The sequence below is a fragment of the Sus scrofa genome, chromosome 9, assembly GCF_054392235.1.
Source record: "Sus scrofa isolate SSC_HxYL_T2T_F1_AM1 chromosome 9, Sscrofa_HxYL_maternal_Yorkshire_Landrace_v2.0, whole genome shotgun sequence".
Taxonomy (NCBI): domain Eukaryota; kingdom Metazoa; phylum Chordata; class Mammalia; order Artiodactyla; family Suidae; genus Sus; species Sus scrofa.
The window spans coordinates 103,111,138-103,135,364 of NC_139391.1; the positions used below are offsets into that span (position 1 = coordinate 103,111,138).

Below are 24,227 nucleotides of genomic sequence, written 5' to 3' on the forward strand. Positions count from 1 at the left end.
TTATTTATCTCAGAAAGCAAATAAAGTCTTAAACAGTGGCAAAATAAATTTTCAGTGCTACTATATTGAAGCAGAATTAAGAATTCCTATTTTTTCAAAGATTTTTGGTCAACTAATAAGTAATAAAAGTAAAATATTTAAATACTATAATTTAAGATGCTATTTAAATATTTATTGACTGACATTTTCTAATGTGTGAAGATAAACTATTGACTATTGTTCAATCTTTTACTGGTTAAATTATTGTAATATTTCTAACTGTAAGGTGGAAATAATTAAAATTATATAATTAAACTCCAACTATAAAGATAATGTGATAATTGTATTTCTGTCTTTCAGTGTGCTGGTCCAGTTTGTGATTGTAAAAGAAACAGTGATGTAAGCAAATTCTTAAAACGAAATTTTTAACTTCAATTGTTTGTGTTCTCTAAGACTTTAATGATTTAAAATACTATAAAAATACTGTATAGAACTGTGAACTAATTTGTAGATAAAAATTTCAATATGTCTTTAACCTTAAACAGAGAAGCATTGAAAAACATTAAAAGACCATATCAATATGGACTGTAGTCTCTTAAGTCTCAGTTGTGTTGGAGTCTTGTGTATATATTTATCTTTAGCTTTGTTTCTGACCAAAGTTCTGACTGAAGCATACCTACTGATTATCAATGCAGTCTTCATCTTTTGCACTTAACTTTTTTTGTTTTTAATGGTTTTTATTTTTTTCCATTATAGCTGGTTTACAGTGTTCTGTCATTTTTCTACTGTACAGCATTGCGACCCAGTCACACATACATATATACATTCTTTTTTCTCACATTATCATGTTCCATCATAAGTGACTAGATACAGTTCCCCGTGCTGTACAGCAAGATCTCATTGCTTATCCATTCCAAAGGCAATACTTTGCATCTATTAACCCCAATTTCCAGTCCATCTCACTCCCTCCCCCTCCCTGTTGGCAACCACAAGTCTGTTCTCCATGTCCATGATTTTTTTTCTGTGGAAAGGTTCATTTGTGCCATATATTAGATTCCAAATATAAGTGATATCATATGGTATTTGTATTTCTCTTTTTGACTTATTACACTTACTATGAGAGTCTCTAGTTCCATCCATGTTTCTGCAAGTGGCATTATTGTGTTCTTTTTAATGGCTTAGTAGTATTCCATTGTGTATGTATACCATATCTTCTAATCCCATTCATCTGATGGACATTTTGGTTTTTTCATGTCTTGGCTATTGTGAATAGTGCTGCAATGAACATACGGGTGCATGTGTCTTTTTCAAGGAAAGTTTTGTCTGGATATATGCCCAAGAGTGGGATTGCTGGGTCATATGGTAGTAATATATTTAGTTTTCTAAAGTACCTCCATACTGTTTTCCATAGTGGGTGTACTAATTTATATTCCCACCAACAGTACAGGAGAGTTCACTTTTCTCCAACCTTCTCCAGCACTTATCATTTGTGGACTTATTAATGATGGATGGCCATTCTGACTGTTGTGAGGTGGTACCTCATAGTAGTTTCAATTTGCATTTCTCTATATTAATCAGTGATATTGAGCATTTTTTATGTGCTTGTTGGCCAACTGTATATCTTCTTTGGGGAAATATCTTTTTCAAGTCCTTTGCCCATTTCTCAATTGGGTTGTTGGGTTTTTTTTGCTGTTGAGTTGTATAAGTTGTTTTTATATTTTAGATATTAAGCCCTTGTCAGTTGCATCATTTGAAACTATTTTCTCTCATTCTGTATGTTTTTTTTTTGGTTTCCTTGCTGTGCAAAAGCTTGTCAGTTTGATTAGGTCCCATTGGTTTATTTCTGCTTTTATTTCTGTTGCCTTGGGATACTGAGCTAAGAAAACATTTCTAAGGTTGATGTCATAGAATGTTTTGCATATGTTCTCTTCTAGGAGTTCAATGGTACCTTGTCTTATCTTTAGTCTTTAAGCCATTTTGAGTTTATTTTTATGCATGGTGTGAGGGTGTTCATTGATTCACATGTGGCTATCCAGTTTTCCCAGCAACGATTGATGAAAATACTGTCTTTTTTTCCATTTTATATTCTTGCCTCCTTTGTCAAAGATTAATTGACCATAGGCATCTGGGTTTATTTTTGGGTTCTCTATTCTGTTCTGTTGGTCCATCTGTCTATTTTGGTACCAGTACCACACTGTCTTGATGACTGTGGCTCTATAATATTGCCTGAAGTCTGGGAGAGTTTTGCCTCCTGCTTGGTTTTTGTTCCTCAGGATTGCTTTGGCAATTCTGGGTCTTTTGTGGTTCCATATATATTTTTGGATTGTTTGTTCTAGTTCTGTGAAAAACATTGTGGGTAATTTGATAGGGATTGCATTGAATCTTTAGATTGCTTTGGGTAGTATAGCCATGTTTACAATATTCATTTTTCCAACCCAGGAGCATGGAATATCTTTCCATTTCTTTGAATCCTCTTTAATTTCCTTGATTAATGTTTATGGTTCTCAGCATATAAGTGTTTCACCTCCTTGGTCATATGTATTCACAGGTATTTGATTTTTTGGGGTGCAATTTTAAAAGGTGTTGTATTTCTGTATTCCTTTTCTAATATTTCATTGTTCATATACAGAAATGCGACTGATTTCTGAATGTTCATCTTATATTCTGCTACTTTGCTGAATTTGTTGATCAGTCAAGTAGTTTTTGGGTTGAGTCCTTAGGGTTTTCTATGTATAGTATCATGTCATCTGCATACAATGACAATTGTACCTCTTCTCTTCCAGTTTGGATGCCTTTTTTCTTCTTTTTTTGTCTGATTACTGTGGCTAGGACTTCCAATATTATGTTGACTAACAGTGGTGAGATTGGGCATCCTTACTTGTTCCAGATTTTAATGGAATGTTTTCACCTTTTCTCCACTGAGTATTATATTTGCTGTGGGTTTGTTGTAAATGGCTTTTATTATGTTAAGGTATGTTCGCTCTGAACCCACTTTGGTAAGAGTTTCTATCATGAATGAATGTTGGACTTTTTCAAATGCTTTTTCTGAATCTATTGAGATGATCATGTAGTTTTTGACTTTTGTTAATGTGGTGTATATCATTTGATTGATTTGCATATGTTGAACCACCCTTGTGAACCTGGGATGAATCCCACTTGGTTGTGGTGTATGATCTTTTTTATATGTTGTTGGATTCAGTTGGCTAAAATTTTGTTGAGAATTTTTTGCATCTATATTCATCAATATAGTTTTCTTTCTGGAGGTATCTTTGTCTGGTTTTGGTATTAGGGTGATGATCATAGAATGTCTTTGGGAGTGTTCCTTCTTCTTCTTTTGGAAAAGTTTAAGGAGGATGGGTATAAGCTCCTCATTGTTTGTTTGGTAGAATTCGCCCGTGAAGCCATTAGGTCCTAGTCTTTTCTAGTCTTTTATTTGTAGGGAGTGTTTTTATGACATATTCAATTTAATTTCTAATGATCAGTCTGTTCAGTTGATCTATTAATTAATTCAGTTTTGGCAGGGTGTAAATCTCTAGAAAGTTGTCCATTTCTTCTAGGTTGTCAAATTTGTTAGTATTCTCTCATGGTTTTTTTTTTTTTTTTTTTTTTTTATTTCTGCAGTATCCATTGTGATTTCTCCTTTTTCATTTCTTATTTTGTTTATTTGGGTTTTTTTCTTCTCTTCTTGGTGAGTCTGGTCAGAAGTTTGTCAATTTTATTTACCCTTTCAAAGAAACAGCTTTTGGTTTTATTGATTTTTTTCCTATTGTTTTTTGAATCTCTATTTTATCGATTTCCTCTCTGATCTTTGTGATTTCCTTCCTTCTACTGACTTTAGGTTTTGTTTCTTATTCTGGTTAGTTAAGTTGTCGATTTGAATTTTCTCTTCTTTTTTGAGGAAGGTCTGTATTGCAATGAATTTCCCTCTAAGCACTACTTTTGCAGCATTTTGCAGCATGGACTTTGAATGGGTGTGTCTTCATTCTCATTTGCTCGAGGTATTTTTTAATTTCCTTCTTGATTTCCTCATTGACGTATTGGTTTTTTTAGTCTCCATGTAGTTAGTTTTTTCTCATTTCTTTTCCTGTGGTTGCATTTCTAGTTGTGGTCAGAGAAGATACTTGGAAATAATTTCTGTACTCTTAAATTTGTTGAGGTTAGCTTTGTGCCCCAGTATATGATCAATTCTTGAGAATGTTCCATGTGCCCTTGAGAAAAATGTATATTCTGATTTTTTGGGGATGTAATGTCTAGAAAATGTCAATTAAGTCTAACTTTTCTATTGCGTCATTTAGGATTTCAGTTGCCTTATTGATTTTCCATCTAGAGGATCTGTCATTGATGTGATGGGGGTGTTAAAGTCTTATAATATTATTGTTTTCCCATCAATTTCTCCTTTTATGTCTGTTAGTATTTGCTGTAGGTATCTGGGTGTTCCTATATTAGGGGCATATATATTGACAATTGTAATATCTTCTTCTTGAATGGATCCTTTTACCATTAAATAGTGTCCTTCTTTGTCTTTCTTTATGGCCTTAGTTTTAAAGTCTATTTTGTCTGATATGAGTATGGCAACTCCTGCTTTCCTGTCTTGTCCATTGGCATGAAGTATCTTTTCCCATCCCCTCACTTTCAATCTATACGTGTCCTTTGCCCTAAAGCGAGTCTCTTGTAGACAGCAGATTGTAGGTTTTTGCTTTTTTATCCAATTTGCCACTCTGTGTCTTTTGACTGAAGCATTCAGTCCATTGACATTTAAGGTAATTATTGATAGATATGTATTTATTGCCATTTTAGACCTTGTTTTCCAGTTGATTCTATGTTTCTTTCTTCCTTTTTTTTTTGTTGGATGATTAACATTTATTGTATGCTTATGTACATTTCTTTTTATTTTTTGTGAATGTAATGCTTTGATTTGTGGTTGCCCTGTTTTTTAAGTATGTTAACCCCTCCCTGTATCTGCTTGCTTTAGCCTGATAGTCATATAGGCTCAAACACAATATTTTAAAAAATAAAAAAATAGTCTAGATTTTTTTTACATTCCTTTCCCACATTCTATGATTTTTGAAATCCTTTTTTAATATCTTCTTGTTTGTTCTTTTGTTGTTGTTTATCATCACTTTTACAGTAGTTTCCCCCCCCGCCGCCCCAACTTTTAGATCTGTATGCTAGCTTATTTAAGTGATTGCTTTCCAGTTGTGGTTTCCTCCATCCTATTTCTTCTTACTTTTTTTATTCAGAGAAGCCCTTTCAGTATTTCCTTTAGAATGGGTTTAGTATTGATGTACTCTTTTAGCTTTTGTTTGTTGGAGAGATTCTTTATTTCCCCTTCTATTTTCAATGATGTTCTTGCTGAATACAGAATTCAAGGCTGCAAATTTTCTCTTTTCAGAAATTTCAATATATCTTGCTACTCTCTTCTAACCTGTAGTGTTTCTGTAGAGAAATCAGCTGATAGCCTTATGGGAGCTCCCTTATAATTAATACTTTGTTTTTCTCTTGATGCCTTTAGAATCCTGTCTTTAAATTTTGACTTTTTTTTTTTTTGTCTTTTTGCCATTTCTTGGGCCGCTCCTGCGGCATATGGAGGTTCCCAGGCTAGGGGTCGAATCGGAGCTGTAGCTGCCAGCCTACACCAGAGCCACAGCAACACAGGATCCGAGCCGTGTCTGCGACCTACACCACAGATCACAGCAACGCCGGATTGTTAACCCACTGAGCAAGGGCAGGGATCGAACCCGCAACCTCATGGTTCCTAGTTGGATTTGTTAACCACTGAGCCACGACGGGAACTCCAACTTTTGATATTTTTATTATAATATGTCTTGGTATGGGCCTATTTGGGTTCCACTTAGTTGGGGCCCTCTGTGCTTCCTATGTCTTGATATCAGTTTCCTTTGGAATTGGAAAGTTTTCAGACATAATTTCTTCAAATATATTTTCAATGCCCTTTATCTTCTCCTTCTGGAATTCCCATTATTAGTAGATTTGTCTGCTTTATATTATCACATGGATCTCTTATATTGCTTTCGTGTTTTTTCATTTGGTTTTCTGTCTGCTGTTCTAATTGAGTGATTTCCATTATTCTATCTTCCAAGTCACTGATTCATTCCTCTTCATTATTCATTCTGCTCTTTAGTGCCTTTAGCTCAGTTTGCATCTCTGCAAATGAATTCTCTAATTTTTCTATGTTCCTCCTTATCTTTTCTAGTTCCTTTCTAAAGTAATCTGCATTACTGTTCATATCTGCTCTTAATTCCTTGATATTCAGCCTTAATTCCTTCAGTATTTTCACTGTCTCCTTTTTGGACTCAGTGTCTATCAGACTACAGAGGTCTGTTTTATTGTTTGCAGCTTCAGGTGAATTCTCTTTTAACTGGGAATGGTTCCTGACCTTCATTTTGCTTATGTTTTTCTTTTTCTCTGAGTTTAGGAAGCAAAACTGTAGGCTTGGAGGGCTACTTCTGTGCAAGAGCACCCCTTTGTATTTTGTGGGGGGTTACTATTTATTTTTGGTGTGGGAGTTTGCATATGTACTTTCTCTTTCTTCAGTGTGAACAGGCTGCTATCCCCATGATGCTGAGTGTGTTTCCAGGGAGAAGGAGGCATTGAGTAGGGCTAATAGTCAGTGCCTGGTTGCAGGGCTCTTAACAGGAGCAAGGAGTTGCAGGAAAGTGGTGCAGTCTACTCCTAGTTGCAGGGCCCTGGGAAGTAGTAATCAGCCTTAGGCAGATTTATGAGGTGCCTAGAACATTTGGCAGTGGCAGCAGCAGGGTGTGGGAGTTCTCAGTTGTGACTCAGAGCAACAACAGGTAGTGGTAAATTGTAATGCCCTCCCCTGAGGTGATTGGGGCTTCTGATGGTGCCTATTCAGGGACCCCCTAGTGGTAGCGGGCCATGCCCACCTCTGGAGTCAGTGATAATTATGGAGGTTTGCCCCTGCCACCTGTAGATCATGCAAGAAGTACCCTGTTCTGCTTAGCTCCCACAGGAGGTGCTGCATAGGCTGCTCCTAGTTGCAGGATCTTGAAAGTGACAGTGATCAAGCATGTGTACACTGCCAGAATGTTTGGCAGTGGCAGCGGCAGGGCAGATATCTCCCAGGAGAGTGAGAGCAACAATAGGTAGTGTTCCATTGCTATGTCCTCCTCTGTGGTGTCCTCTGAAGTAGTTGGGGCTGCAAGTGGCTCCTGTTCAGGGACCCCCCAGTGGTGATGGGCAGCACCCACCTCTGGAGTCAGAGATAACTGTGGTGGTTTGCCCTGGCCACCTGCAGACCATGTAAGAAGCACCCTGTCCCACTTAGCCCATGCAGGAGGTACTGCACCAGCTGCTCCTAGTTGCAGGGTCCTGGGATGTGACAGTGATCAAGCATTTGGCAGTGGAAACATCAGGGGAGGTGTGTTCCCAGGGGAGTGAGAGCAACAGAGGATGGTGCTCAGATGGTGCTCTTTTATTTTTGCCAACCTCTGAGGTGACTGGGGCCGCAGGTGAAGCCCACTCACAGGCCTCCAGTGGTGGCAGGCCACACCTCACTCTGGCCTCCAAGAAAACAGCCGTGGTCTACCCCTGCCACCTGTAGATCATGCAAGAGGCACTACATAGCACTTAGCCACCCAGTGCCCTTAGCCCCTCATGAGAGGTGCCCAGCCACCCATAACCTGCACAAGAAGCACCAGTCTCCTGTAGTCCCAGCAAATAGCTTATTGCCACCCGTAGCATGTGTGTCAAAGGCATCCCACCCTCTAAGAGCCCACGTGCATGCAGGGAGATTCCTATGGCGGTCCTCCCCTCCTGCTCTCACCCTCCCCAGCAATGGCACCTCGCTTCTCTTGTGGGCCCAGACCTCCTCCCGGGTTCCCTCTGCCATGGCATTCCACTCCCCACCCATTAGCACACTGCTCCCTTACCCATGGCACACTGCTCCTTAGCCACTCAGGCTGTCCCAACACATCCAACCCTAGTCCTCTCCTGGGAACTGATCTCCAGAGCCTGAGTCTCAGCTCCTACCCAAGCATCTCAGGCTGTGGTGTCCAGACTGGTGGTTCAGATGATCTGTGTGGCTCTTACTCTACTTTGCCCTTCTCCGTCCAGTTGATGCACTTTTCTCTGCAACTTTGAGGTCCCTCTGTCCTGGCTGATCTCCCCGTCAGTTAGGTGGCTTCCCAGGATGTGGGTTCTTTTTCTCTTTCACAGCTACCTCTTGGGAATGCTAGTCCTGTCCTGATTCCTTTTTTCTCTCCCTTTTTCCTTTTTTCTTTTGTTCTACCCAGTTATGCCAAGTTTCTTGGCCTATTTGGAGGTTTAAATTCTTCTGTCAGCATTCAGTAGAAGTTCTATGCAAATCGTTTTACATGTAGATGTGTTTTTTTAATGTGTTTGTGGGAGAAGTTGAGCGTGACGTCTTACTCCTTTCTCCATCTTGATCCTTCCCCAACTTTTGCACTTTATCTGAATTTATTCACACTGTATTTATAGTGGTGAGAAAACATGTTTATCTAAACCTTGGAATTATATGAAGTATAATTAAAAAAGCAAATGTGAACTTTCTTTGTTCGGAGTTGAAGATGCTATAGGAATGGTACAAGATAAATTATTCACCTAATGAATTAAGAATGATAATTCACTCTTTCATTCCTCTTACATGTGCCTATATATTTAAGGAGAGCAGCAGTTTCATATAATTTTATCACTCCTAGTCTTTTGAAATCATAAGCCAATAATTTTCATTATTTTTGTAATATCTATTTTATATAGACCATGTATTAGCTGTTTTTAGTTTGGTTTTTTTGTTGTTGTTGTTGTTTTTTTTTAGGGCCGCACTGGCAGCATATGGAAGTTCCCATGCTAGAGCTCTAATTGGAGTTATAGCCACTGGCCTATGTCACAGCCACAGCCACAGCAACGCCATATCCGAGACGTGTCTGTAACCTAAACCACAGCTCATGGCAATGCCAGAACCTTTAACCCACTGAGTGAGGCCAGGGATTGAACCTGCAACCTCCTGGTTCCTAGTCAGATTCATTTCTGCTGCGCCATGATGAGAACTCCAGTATTAGCTGTTTTCAGAGCAAAAGTTTTTAGCAAGCTCCTTCCAAATTAGGAAAACAGAATGGATTATGTGCCCTACTCTGAAGATAATGTTTTTAATTGTGATTTTGTACAATAAAAATTAAATTGATTCATGCATTTGAAAATGATTGTAACTGGATAGGAATACTTCAGAATGTATGATTGACCTCAAACAGAAGTATTTTTTGTTTTGCTTTCTGCTTTTACATCTCACGTTATACAATCTAATATTTTAAATATAAAATAGTTGTAACCTCATCCTGCCCCCCTTTTTTTAAGTCTGTGATAGATTGTGCCTAAAACGGATTTTTTTAAAATGTCTTTCTTGTCAAAATCTTATGTATTTAAAATTATATGATAATCATACATTATTAAATATTTTGGTTTATCTAGTTTCCTGGATCATTAAACGACCTTAGATAGGTAAAAAGATTCTTTCTTCTCTTTTTTTAAGATGGCTGTACCCATGGCATATGGAAGTTCCTCAGCCAGGGATTAAATCCAAGCCATAGCTGCAGTAATGCTGGATCCTTAACCCACTGTGTCATGGGAGAACTCCCAAAAAGATCATTTCTGATTTGTTCTTATACTTTCTTCAGACGAAGTTGACAATTTTAACTGGGTGGATGGTCATGGAATTTCAAACCCTTATGCTTTGATAGCAATCTATGCACATCCTTTATTTAATCAGAATCTCCTAAACATATGTTTTTACTGTTATAATCATCAACATATAATGATAGAATAATGATAATGTAACTCCTAACCTTCCTTAAAAAATGTTAACTGTTATTTTTATTTTGATAGGTAATGGATTGTGTGATTCTAGATGATGGTGGGTTTCTTTTGATGGCAAATCATGATGATTATACTAACCAGGTATGTACCTCAAGTGGGAAGGAGCAGAGTTTCCAAAGTGTGTTTTCCTTAAGAACATTACAAAACTCTTTCACACTGTGATAAAAATGGATCACTGAAGTGCTTAATGTAATGTAAACCATTAAGAAATGCATCCTAAATCTATTTTTTCTTGTATTTTTTAGTTGAATTACTGTTAGGATCAAAACATATAGCTAAGGATTTTAACATGAGCTTTCTATTTTTGATCTCAGAAATATTTAGAAAAGTTTCACATATTAATCAGTTGATAATATCAGTCTTAATATGTGGCTGGTTTCAACCAGAATAAGATTCTAATCCCCAATTTGCAAATTGGCAGCAATTAGGTTACTTGATTCACAGAGAATTTAAACAAAGTGGAATTAATTGCCAACTGATTTTGTTTGTGATCTGTGTATCTGGACTCTCTTAAAAAAAAAAAAAAAAAAAAAAAAAAACTCCCAACACTGGACTGTTTTCCTAAATGATAATATTAATGGGTTGGAGTTGATTAGCTAGAGGATGGCCCTGTAGATGGGACTCTAGTTCAACATGGTCCTTACAAGATTCTTTTTCTAGTTTCATCATTTCATTCATTTTTATGATTTATTTCCCTTCCCTAAGAGACTTTTTTTTTTTTTGTCTTTTTGCTATTTCTTTGGGCCACTCCTGCGGCATATGGAGGTTCCCAGGCTGGGGGTCTAATCGGAGCTGTAGCCACCTGCCTATGACAGAGCCACAGCAACACGGGATCCGAGCCGCGTCTGCAACCTGCACCACAGCTCACGGCAACGCTGGATCATTAACCCACTGAGCAAGGGCAGGGACTGAACCCGCAACCTCATGGTTCCTAGTCGGATTCGTTAACCACTGCGCCATGACGGGAACTCCCTAAGAGACATTTTGATTGTGACTTAATGCTTAGTAAATTGTCTGTTGCTTCCACAAATAGCACAAGGAGCCACTGAGTGATAAGAACACCTAATCTCACTGAAGTTCTTTCACAATGTCATACACTGCTTTATTACTTGCTTTTGTTTTTAAGATCCTGTGTAGTTGTAGTTCTCTTTGTATCATTTCACTGTACTGGTTCAAGTGTTGATATTTTTGCTTAAATTTGAGACTTTTTAATTTTATTTTTCTGTACCAGATTGGAAGGTTTTTTGGAGAGATTGACCCAAGTTTGATGAGACACCTGGTTAATATATCAGTTTATGCTTTTAACAAATCTTACGATTATCAGTCAGTGTGTGAGCCTGGTGCTGCACCAAAACAAGGAGCAGGACATCGCTCAGCATATGTGGTCAGTAATATCCAATCTACTCACCCATTCTCTCTAAGGGATGCTTGGTGTAGATTAATATTATGACTGTTTTTATTCTATTTTATAGCCATCAATAGCAGACATCTTACACATTGGCTGGTGGGCCACTGCAGCTGCATGGTAAGTTAAATTTTATTGGTAATGAGAGAAAGGTGTTGTGAAATAACAAGTAACAACAAAAGAATTTGATGGAAAATGTGGATTTTGTGACATGAAAAAAAGTGATTCCCATAATAATTATTTACATTTCCTATAGTACATAATGGTAATATTTATAAGTTGTTTTTCTTAAATGATAACTATGAACCCATTGTAGTTATTCACCTTTTTATATGAAAACAGTGTTAGGTTCCTGCACACTTCAGCCTCTTCAGAGGCTTCTTTTTTCTAAGAATCTGTTAAAACTCTTTAATTTTAGGTGTATTTATCTACATAAGGTTACTCTTAATTGCCTCCAGTATCCAAGTTAAATGTCTTCATTGATCAAATTCATGACATGATGTAGCTTTCTACCTCTCTACTTTTCATACGAAGGCTGGCATTGTTTTAGAGGCATCATGTTCCTGAAATGGATCTAATTCCTTCTTTCGCTGGTTCTGCCCTTCCTCCCCTCTTGCCCTCTTACATAAAAAGTAGACATTTAAACTCCTATCGAGGCACTAGGGAAGTCTGCAATATCAAATTTGTCATAGTTTGGTTCTGGTTAGTCAAATAACTAAAGCTCCTGTTGTGTCTGGGTCCATTCTCTCCCTTCTTCCCTTTCAATCTTTCTTTCGTATCATTACCCTACTGTATTTTAAATTTTATTCCATGTAGACTAAAATTAAATGATTATAGCATGTTATTAAAGTCGCAAAGATTTTATATTAAAAATCCAATGTTTTCTGAAAAAAGTAGTGAAAAATGTTGCTTTCTGTCATCCCAATATGTAAATAGTAATTTACTTAAGTTCTCTAAATTTCATCATCATCTATGAAATGATGCTATTTTCTGGCTAGAACCTACCTACCTCCTTCCCAGCTCTTCCCACGCCAACTTTTTGTTTAAATAAATTCAGTTCCAGATTAGTCTTTACTAATATTTTGCTCAATTGTCATTTATTGTGAAACTGAAATGTCCCATTTGCTCTCTATATAAAACATAGATTTTATTTCATGAATGCCACATTATGTGTCTACAATTATGTTTTATATTATAGTTTGTAACCCCATAGAACAGATTCATTTGGGGGGGGGCGGTTCCCACCTCAGGGCTTTAAAAACTAATATAAGGAGAAAATCTAGAGTGTGAAAAGTACCAAAATGAAAATATCCTCAGAGTTAGCACTTCTCCTTGCTCTCAGTTCTTATATAGGAAAATATTTACAATGTCTTGTATAATGTAAGAAATACTTATATAGAAATGCTTCAAAACTTTCTATTAGAAAATTTTCAATTATTCCAAAAAAGATGAAAAAGAAATATTTATGTGTATGTGCAAAAATAGTTTATGTATGAAATGATATATAATATATATAATGTAATAATACATGAAATATCTAGATATTTTCAATAATTTTTCATATTTAAAATTCAGGTCTATTCTACAGCAGTTTCTCTTGAGTTTGACCTTTCCACGACTTCTTGAAGCAGGTATGTAATGCTCAGATGGTATCATAATAACAATTAAAATTTTCTTTTTGGATATGCTTAGTTCAAAACTCAGAAAGTGTGTATAGTCTATTTGACACTTTTGTAGGTTGAAATCTTTTTGTCAGAATTTTCCTAGTGCCTTAGAAATATTCATAGGTCATTTTGGTCTCTGTTATGTAGCTGTTAGGTATTTGAATTCATTTATTCTATTGCTATTTATTGGGCACCTCTTAGGGGCAGTCACTATACCACAGCTGTAAACAAGCCAGCTAAGGTGCCTGCTCTCTGAGGAATGAAGTCTCTGGGAGACTGACGAGTGTCACTCAAGATGATGGTCTTTGTTTCCCCACAGTTGAGATGGAAGATGATGACTTTACCGCCTCTCTGTCAAAGCAGAGTTGCATTACTGAACAAACCCAGTATTTCTTTGATAATGATAGCAAATCCTTCAGTGGGGTCTTGGACTGTGGTAACTGTTCCAGGTAATGTGTTTCTTCATTTCTAAACTAGTCTTATTTCACTGAGAAGGTGTATTCACTTGTATAATCATTACAGAAAATAATGCAGATTGTCATTTTAGTATGAGGGATATGAGTAATTATTTTAAGTTGAGGACATCATAGAGTTCAGTTTCTCTGAAGGTTTTAAAATGTACAGTTTTAAAACTAATTCTAATGTTGGTAAATTGTAATCCTTCCAACGATAATAATTATGTGACAAAGAAATTTGTACCTACTTTTAGGTAGAACACCGAAGAATTTGACAATACTATTTTTGTCTAAAAGAATCCATACAAAAATATTTCTAGGAGTTGTTCCCATCATGGCGCAGTGGTTAACGAATCCGACTAGGAACCATGAGGTTGCGGGTTCAGTCCCTGCCCTTGCTCAGTGGGTTAATGATCCGGCGTTGCCGTGAGCTGTGGTGTAGGTCGCAGACGCGGCTCGGATCCTGCGTTGCTGTGGCTCTGGCGTAGGCCAGTGGCTACAGCTCCGATTCGACCCCTAGCCTGGGAACCTCCATATGCTGCGGGAGCGGCCCAAAGAAATAGCAAAAAAAAGACAAAAAATATATATATATTTCTAATAAAGAGATAATTTCAGAAATTTTATTAATTCTGATAAGAGGAGTTCCCGTTATGGCGCAGCAGATCCAACTAGGAATCATGAGGTTGTGGGTTTGATCCCTGGCCGTGCTCAGTGGGTCGAGGATCTGGTGTTGCTGTGGCTCTGGCATAGGCCAGCAGCTAGAGCTCTGATTAGACCCCTAGCCTGGGAACCTCCATGTGATGTGGGTGCGGCCCTAAAAAGACCAAAAATAAATACATACCATGATCTAATAAAGTTTCACATTTAAAAAAAATTATGATAAGAGTAGAATTAATTGTATTTACTGAACAGGTTAGAAAAAATATATTCTTGGGTAGGAGGTTGTTTTACTTATTTAAACATCAAATTTAGAATTGAATGTATCTTTGATTTGAAACTGAAAGAACTAGAGAAAATATCATTTCCTAAAGTCAAGGTTAATTTTAGTCATCAGTAGCCATAAAAATATATTTGAAGAGAGGGAGATTTTATTTTGTTGTAATGAGAAAGGCAAGGTAGAAACTTTTAACCTTTTGAAAGGAAAGGGGTAATCCATGTCATAAGATCCCTGACAATGGAGCAGAAATCCACAGAGTTGGGACACTTTGTTTTAAGTAAGTGAGGACAGCTTATTCCAGAAGAAATGTTAACAGAGAGAAGAGGAAACATGAGGAGGTGAGGTAATCTGAGCAGGTGAAAGGGCTGGAATAATTAGTTTCTAGGGGATTCAGAAAAGAAATTTGTAATAGTTAAAAAATATATTTTCAGGAAGGGGTTAACTGAAACTAGCATGAATTTTTAGTAGACATGGTCAGTATGATTTTATGACTTACTTTGCCTCCTCCTAGGACATAGAGGTTTAACAAAGGGTACAAAAGGGGAGGGATCAGGCATGTACTCAGAAAAAAGTAGACCACCTTGTTAGAGGTTAGCATATCAGGCTGTCACCTTCAGGAGACAATTGTGGTATGTTTCATGGGTACAACAGAAAGACTTTCAAGTCTTTCAGCCTGTCATTAATTGATACAATAATAGCAGTGTGTACTTTCATTAATTGATATCCAAGAATAACAATATGTACTTAAAAATTGACTAAGTTAAATGGTAAAGATCAATAATATTAAATGGTAAGGTAAAGATCAATGTTAGTTATTAAGTTGAATCAAGATTTCTTTTGATGTGCTTTATGCTTGTGTCCTAAGTTTATTTGGTAAAAAGAAAGAAAATCCCACTTCTTTGAGAAATAGCTTTCTAATAATAGAGCTGCATTTGCTAAAGAAGGCAAAAGCAGCTTAAAATGTGAAAAAACATTGCAGAGAATTCAAAGCCCTCTATTCTGTCTATACCTGTGTTGTCTGAGATTAGTAATAACCAGACATCGGTGCCAATTTCAATCCTGAATTGCAGTTAATATACTAAAATTTCATGCCTTGGTAACACTGGTCAACATTTCATGTGCTCAGTAGCCTTATGGGGCAATAGTTTACCATACTGCACAAAGCTGAAGACTTTTCCTTCTTCACAGAAACTTAGTTGAAGAGCATTGATCTAGGCTTTACTCTGCCATTAGCTTGGCCAAGATGCTGAGCCTTTTTTGTGCTCCTAGTTTCCTTCACTGTAAAATAAGGTAACTTTGACACATTCTCAGTGATAATTACCACAATTCCTTAAGCATCTAAAATAAAAACATTTTTTATGAATGTCACCAATAGTGCTTATTTTGCCCTGAGGACTCTCACGTAAGAAACAAAGGTCACCCTTCTAACATCTCCCATTGCAATTTTTTTAGTATTCATTTGACAGAAAACATGTCCATGTTAATAAATAAAACATGGTAATCTTTCTCTTCTTAAATCATTCTCATTCAGTTTTACTGTTTGTGTAGGTGACGCTTTGTTTCCAAAGGTCATATTTTCTTTCATTTTAATATGTAAAAGTCTTTGAAAGCTCTTTATTTTTTTCCCAAGTGGTAATATTTTCTGCAATTTTAAAAAATATTTCTTTTACAGAATCTTTCACGTTGAAAAACTTATGAACACCAACTTAATATTCATAATGGTTGAGAGCAAAGGGACTTGTCCTTGTGACACACGATTGCTCATACAAGCTGAGCAGACTTGTATCCTTTGACGTGGGAGAGGTTCGGAATGGAAAGCCATCCTAAAGCTGTGCATTTTTAACCTTGTCACAGTGTTCGTGCTCATAAAGAGAAAACCAGCACGGAGTGCTGAGATCACCTGGCAGAGGCAGGGTGGACCCTTCACACAAAATTTGGTTTAGATGTTAAGACTGATGATGCTGCACAGGCAGCGAGAGAATGTGAGAGGCTTCTTACTTGAATGATGAGGCTTTGTGGAGAGAACAGTGCGGGGTCCCAGGTAACTCCAAGAATGGCTGGTAAGAGCAGGGAGGAGTGCCTGGTTCAGGTTTTTACTACAGTTAGAGAGTGGTGCTGGGTTTCTGTCAGTGCTGCCCAGGGTTTGTTGGCCCAAACTTCCAAGTGGTGCCGAAGGGGGGAACACTCAAGTCTTTGCTGGCAGCTCACCCAGATGTGGGATAGCAGGGAAAAGAATGTTGTGGTTTGACAGCTTGTCAACAGCCAGTCATCAAAAATGGAGTCTGGTGTGGTCCCTACCTCTGACCAATGATTATTCAGCCATAAAAAGGATATCAGAGTTCCCATCATGACTCAATGGAAATGTATCTGACTAGGGATCCCTGACCTCACTCAGTGGGTTAAGGATCCGGCATTGTCATGAGCTGTGGTGTAGGTTGCAGACGTGGCTTGGATATGGCATTGCTGTGGCTGTGGTGTAGGCCAGCAGCTACAATGCCAATTCAACCCCATATGCCGTGAGTGCGGTCCAAAAAAGAAAAAAAAAAAAAAAGAAAAGAAAAGAAATCCTGTTTTGAGGTAGTAGTAATGCTAAAATCACATCTGGTGGTAAATATGCCAAATGACAGTGCAATGTCCATTTGAAGCATTGCAGGCTGAGGTTCTTAGACCACCTTTAGTTTTTGCATTTACCACACTGTTTCTGGGAAAAAATAGCCCTCACCTGTGTTTGATATTTTTTGTCTTGCTAAATCTGGGGCACCTAGGTCCTCCCTTATGCTCCTACATGTCTTATACTCTGCATCATTAGCACAATTCATCCACTTATATTCTGCAAATACTTACTGAGTGTTCTGTCTGTGACAGTGACCATGCTGTGTAACAGTTAAGATTAAGAGTTGATCTCTTCACACAGCCTGATGAGAGTTTGTGGCAATTGAGTTCCTTTACGTCCCATAGGGTTTGAGCTGGTTCTGTGGAACTGGAACAGCAGAATAGGTTTTGCTTAACTGCTTTTGAAAAATATAGTACATTGTATTTTTTTAATTGTATGGGAAAAAAGGTAACTTCATATTCCTTAATGGGTTTCTTTAGCTGACGGTCCAGATCCTTGTGATATGGTTAAGCAACCCAGATACCGAAAAGGGCCTGATGTCTGTTTTGATAACAATGCCTTGGTAAGAACAAATATTTACTATGTTAAACATGTAACTTAGTGGTTTATTGTTCATAAGAATTTAAGGAGACAAATTGCAATTTTAACTCCAACATAATGTCTTAACCATAGTGTTTCTCATGAACATGATGTACTTGCTGGTAGATAGATTTTTCATTTCAATATTTTTCATGGTTAGCAGAAGCTTAACAGTTGCTTCTTCTCTCTGTCCTTCCCACAGAAATTGTACTTTCAAACACAATTCCAGTCAATTACTAGCCCAACATCACAAAATTGATGATTTAAAAGACATGCTAATAAACAGTAACTAATGTAAATGTTACTAGTATTATATGAGTTGCCCGCCTCCATTTATATTCCAGTCCTGAAGATATGAAAATGTTATAATAAAGATAACTTTCATTAGTTTGTGTTTAGTTATCATTCAGTATATATAAAAACTTGCTGAACAGCTGTTGTTCTCTTATTTTGTAAATTTTATTTTTACATATTTCTAATTCAGTTACTGACAAGGTTTATATTATTTCTCTTAATTGTATTATTTTTTATATTGTTTGCAGTTACATCAGAGCAATACAGGATTAAGTAGATAAAATCTTAAACATCCAAAGATGACTACTACTTTTTGCTACAGGTTAGCTATCTTCCTCTCATAAATACCATTCAGACTTACTATGTACAGAAGCAACTTTACTCTTTTCACATTATTTTAAAATTTTATTCTCAAACATAAAGCCCACATAAAAATTTCTCATTTTATAACAACTAAAATTTTAAATATATAATATTTCTCAATTCTTCAAGGTGTGCCTCTTTTTGCATAAAGCATTATCTTATGAATTGTTTACTCTAAAAAGTCAGATCATTTATATATTAACATACATTTATAGAGGTCATTTATTTAGAACAGATACATACTATGCGCTTATTTACTCAAATACAAATAGCCACATTTGTTCCAGAAAAGCATAAGTCATATCCATTGATACATATTATGGAAGTAGATAATATAAATTGTAAGAAGAACAAAGAAGAAATAAAATCAGTGATGTGGAATAAGGCTTAAAAAAAAAAAAAAGGAAGTTTTTCTGTAAGGACTCTTGATCATTCCTCTTTGATGGGGAAAGTGATTCAAAGTTGCAGCTACTTGATTTCTGCCATTCTACAGTGTATCTTAAATAAAATCTGGATAGTAGGACTTCTGTTGTTCTACTATATCTTCAGGGGCATTGCCCATGTCAAATAGTTCCCCAAAGAATGTTGTATGTGGGCCCAAGGGTAGCATTGCTCCTTAGGGAAGAAAACTTCACTCATCTCAACTATTTGTCACCAAAGACTGAGATTCATTCAGATGAACTTTAAAGATCGTATAAAAGCCTATTACCCAAATATTTTCGTCATAGGAAACTATCTTTTTTGATCAATGAGTAATGAAGATTTGACTAAGACAAAAATTATAGAGTGGATTGTGTGTGAAAGTACAACTCTTGCTCAGTAGCTGAATGTGCTAATAGTGTCTTGTGTTTTTTTAGCAGTGGAATATTTTGGTAATGCTTATTTGCAATGGTCACTGTGAATCTGCTCTGGATGGAGGCTCACATAAACTGCTAACTGCCAGCAAATTGCATGAAATCTCATCTTGTGTGTCTTCTTTTCTGTGTTTTCTTTCTTTTTCCTGTATTTGCTACTTTGCCCGTTATTAATAGGATCAACTTATATGCACAACGAGTCGTGCCTGTACCATGATGTCAGCTCCTATCTTCATTTTACTGCAAGTTTTCATGTGGTGTGGATGGTCAGTCACTTTCTCTAATTTTTCTTTGTTTTTCGGTTTGGCTTGAAATTTTAAAAAATAATCCATATTCCTAAATCAACTATAATAAGTGTCCTGAAGCCAGGTTATTAAAATGCCAGTAGTAATGTTTTGTAAAATCTGATTTCAAAAGTTATGTATGTTTCTAACCTAGAATAGAGCATATCAGTTTCCTGTCATTATTTAAAAAACAGTCATTTCTCATAAGGTTTTGTATAAAGATTAAGTCAATGTGGAGAAAAAAATTATACCTGCTTCATGATATCTTAGTTTTAATAATTGCCGTTAGGGTATTTCTGTTAAGTGAAAGTTATTAAAACTATTATCAATTTAGTTTTAAAAGATGCTAACATAAAAATTAATGAGCCATTTCAGTTTTACCAAGCATTATTTAATAACTCCTAACCTCTTTATTCTAATTTTTCTTTTCAAATATATATGGCTTAAACAATGCTTTTAGATTTTGAGTACCAAATATATGTAAGTGCTTCCAATTTACAAATTCATTTTACTTTAATATTACTTGCATTATATAAGTCAGTAGCCCATGACAAATTTCTGAATTACATATTCAATACCACTAAATAGGTATTTTAGGGCCCAAGTTTGTATTCAGGGTTCCATATATACTCTTACAGTTTCTTTATTGATGCTCTGGAATCATGATTGTTTTTACAAGAGCAACTTTTGGTGTGTTCATTCTTCATTGCTATCCAGGTACTCACTGGTTAGAAAACCACTAGATGGAGATGTGACCATTACTGTATATGGAGTCAGCTCATGGCGGGGGTGGGGGAGTGGAGTAGCAGGAGTGTCAGAAAACAACTAAAATTGTTCTGGAATAAGAAAATAATTGTTTTCATAGCAAAAAGATTCCAAGTGAAGGAAACTTAGCTAATTGTAAAAGACCAAAATTATAACCCTTCTCTTTGGATATTTTTTTAAAATTGAGATATAGGTAGCTATTGGAAATATCATTTCATTGGTCCCTTAAAGAAGATTACATAGGTAATCATAAAATTTGTATGAAAATTACAGTTAAAATTATATTTTCTATAAATCATATTTGCTATAATTGTCCCTATTTGTGAGCATAATAGAAACAAACTAGAGCATGATAAAAATTACATTATATTTTGTAGATGAGGAATAATGTAAATATTGAGTATATTTTCACCTTTGATTCAAAAGTTCACTTCTATCAATCACAGAATTTTTTAGTAAGATTCATAGGCTACCACTTAAACACAAAAAAATGCATGTCGACTGTATTTGAATAAGTTGGCTCCCTTCTTACCTTTATTTTTAAAACCTATAGGTAACAAGCAATTTTTTTTCATCTAAGACCCTCCCCCACAAAAACTAATTTTTAATTTTCTTAAGATGATTTTTTTTCTCACCTTCGCTATAAATTTACCAAGAAAATAAATATCGCTGTGGGCCAATTGAATGGAATTGATCCACTTTAATGAAATAATGTTTGAAAGATGGGAAGATTATGTTTGTCATTCCTTGGTATCATTGTGTCCTTGAGGAACATAATGAATAGTCGTGAAAAGATGATGTAGACAGTATATATGTTAATAAAGACTTAGGCTGGGTATTTAAAAGCCCACAGTTAGCCATATAGAACATTGAGCCTAGTCTATACAACTTGAGTGTTTATATAACAAATATCATGCTCTCTAAAATAATAATGAGTTGAAAAAAATAAACTCTTACAAAAAATATTGAGAGGTTACATGGCAGTTGTTCCTCATTTTGAGGATCAGTACAGGTCTAAGTTGAAGCTTCAGTGTTAGTCTGGCTAAAACCAGGAATTTGTGGTAGGTTAGTTCCTGCTCACAGGAAAGCTAGAATGGTGATGCCATCTCTAAAATCTTCTAAAGGACGAGATCTTTAGATACCTAGAAAGAATGACTTTCTTTAAAAGGTAGAACTTTTTCACCCTTGGGAATTTAAAAAAGATATAGTTTATATAGGTAACCAATTATGAAGCCTTGTACCATGAGAACTCCTTTAAAACACAAGTGTTTAAAAGCTCGTGTCAAAAAACGCCTTAAATAGAAAAACAAAGCTAAAGTTTATCAAAGAAGATAGTTCCTCAATATGTACTATTGAGGAAATTCATTATTTTATGCAAAACTTAGTTTATAAAAACATTATTGGATACATGAAAAATGAAATATGCATATTAAATGTGTGTAAATGTGTGTATACACACATACATTTAACCTACCTCTTGACTTAATGTGGTATGTGTTAAAGTGCTGTGTAGGAAATGGAAAGAGTTATGTGTAGTATCTACCTGCCTAAACAATTTTAAATGTGCATTTTCTTTGAAGCTGCTGTGGGTAACGTGAGTATAGACCTATCTAAATTCGAAAGCTAACTATACTTGGTGGATATTTCACCAGTGATTTGTCTTTTGAAGGAAATGTATTGATGACTACATTATAGCAAAAATTTCTTACAAAAATTACCAGAAAATCTTCTATGGGGAAAATTTACATCTAAATTTATTTAAATTTAAAAAGTATTATGTTCTCACTATTTGCAGTGAGTCACCCTAGATTCTGGTTGGGGCAAGAAGGGCAGAGTAAGGGTTTAGTCATACTTGTCTTACACGAGAAAATTGAAGAGAATTTTAGCCACCAGTATACCTTGTCTTAAAACCTTGGGGCAGATGGGAGATAAGATGGCAGAGTAGAACAACCTGAGCTCACTTCCTCTCATGAAACCGTCAAAATAACAACTAACTGCTAAACAGCCATCAACAAAAAAGTCTAGAACCTACCAATGGCAAAAAGAAGCCAAAACCAGATGGTAGAAGGTGTTCTTTCAGCATGTAATCGAATTCCATACATAACAGGTGGGAAATTCATAAACTTGAAAATTATAGCACAGAGGTTCTTCCACACCTCACACTCCCCAGCCTGAAATTATGTCATCAAGAGGAGGAGCCTGCACAGCTTTTGGTGTCAAAGGCCAGGAGGGCTTGAACACAGGGCCATGACAGGACTGGGGATAAACAGAAAATCCTCTTTTGGAGGTCACTCACAAGGTTTCATATGCACTGAGATCTAGGAAAAAGCAGTGACTCCTTTGGAATCACATGCAGACCTATTTGCAGGTCTTGGTGGGTCTCCTGGGGAGGCAGGGGTTGGCTGTGGCTCACAGTGGGGGCAAGGACACTGGTAGCAGAGGCCACTGGCAATATTCATCAGTGTAAGCTATCCTGAAGGTTGCCATTTTGGCACCAAGACCTGAACCTACCCAACAGCCTACAGACTCCAGTGCTAGGACACCTCATGCCAAACAACCAATCGTGTGGAACACAGTCCTACCCATCAGCAGACAGGCTGCCTAATGTCACCCTGAGTCTACATCCATCTCATCTCTAAATACAGCCCTTGACACATCTCTGCCCACCAGATGGACAAGACCCAGCTCTACCCACCAGTGGGCAGACATTAGTCCACTTATACCCTGAAGCCTGCACAAGCCCCTAAACCACTCTTACCCAACCAGGGGACAGACATCAGATGCAAGAGGAATTACATTTTTGCAGGCTGTAATACAGAGACCACAAACACAAAGTTAGACAAAATGAGATGGCAAAGAAATATGTTCCAGACAAGAGAACAAGATAAAACCCCAGAACAGCAACTAAGTGAAGTGGAGACAGGCAGTCTACCTGAAAAATAATTCGTAGTAATGACAGTAGCAATGATCCAAGATCTCAGAAAACGAATGGAGGTACAGACAAAGAAGATATAAGAAATGTTTAACAAAGAGCTAGATTTAAGAATAAACATATGATTAATACAATAACTGAAGTGAAAAATGAACTGGAAGGAATCAATAGACTAAATGAGAAAGAAAATGAATGAGTTGGAAGACAGATCGGTGGAAATACTGCCATGGAACAAAGAAGGAATGAAAAGAAATGAGGAAAGTCTAAGGGACCTCTGGAACATTAAATGCAACAACATTTGCATTATAGGGGTCCCAGTAGAAAAGAGAGAGAAGAGCCTGAGAAAATATTTGAAGAAATAATAGCCCAAAGCATCCCTATTATGGGAAAGGAAACACTCGCACAAGTCCAGTAAACACAGAGAGTGCCGTACAGGATAAATCCAAAGAGGAACATGTGAAGACACATATTAATCAAACTGACAAAAATAAAAGAAAAAATATTAAAAGCAACAAGGAAGTGGCACAATACATTTATAGTAATGAAAGAAAATCTACAGCTTCGTGGCACAGTAGAAACAAATCTAACTAGGAACCATGAGGTTGTGGGTTTGATCCCTGGCCTTGCTCAGTGGGTTAGGGATCTGCCCTTGCCATGAGCTATGGTGTAGGTCGCAGAATCAGCACACATTGGGCATTTCTGTGCTGTGGTGTAGGCCAGCAGCTGTAGCTCTGATTAGACCCCTAGCCTGGGAACCTCCGTATGCCACAGGTGCAGCCCTAAAAAGAAAAGACAAAAAAAAAACTATAGCCAAGAATACTGCCCACTAAGGCTCTCATTAAGATTTGACAGAGATATCAAAATTTTACAGACAAGCCAAAGCTAAGAGAATTCAGCACCACCAAACTAGGTTTGCAACAAATGCTAAAGGGAATTCTCTGGGAGGAACACAAAAGCCCAAATAGAAACAGGAAAGTTTCAAAGGGGAATGTTCACTGGAGAAGGCAAACATACAGTAAAGGTAGGAAATCATCCACACACAAATAGTGATAAAAAAAAACCCAGCAATTGTGAGAAGAGGAGAGTACAAATGCGGGATATTGGAAATACATTTGAAATTAAGAGATCAACAGCTTATGCCAATCTTCTGTATATATAGACTGCTCTCTCAAAAATTAATAGTAACTGCAATCCAAACACAACATTAAGATAGTCATCAAATCATAAGAGAA

At 36.6% G+C, this 24,227-nt stretch overlaps 1 protein-coding gene across 24 annotated transcripts in view; it reads left to right on the forward strand.

Moving 5' to 3' along the window:
- Positions 1–24,227, forward strand: part of CACNA2D1 (calcium voltage-gated channel auxiliary subunit alpha2delta 1) — a 484,107-nt gene that overhangs the window by 441,061 nt on the left and 18,819 nt on the right. For 23 of the 24 annotated variants that reach the window (XM_013979783.3, XM_013979785.3, XM_005667683.4 and 20 more), the window contains 8 exon segments: positions 340–378; positions 9,859–9,930; positions 11,081–11,233; positions 11,322–11,374; positions 12,830–12,885; positions 13,238–13,367; positions 15,983–16,092; positions 17,404–17,486. In XM_013979783.3, the coding sequence (XP_013835237.1) occupies positions 340–378; positions 9,859–9,930; positions 11,081–11,233; positions 11,322–11,374; positions 12,830–12,885; positions 13,238–13,367; positions 15,983–16,092; positions 17,404–17,486 (696 nt within the window). 24 annotated transcript variants of the gene reach the window in all.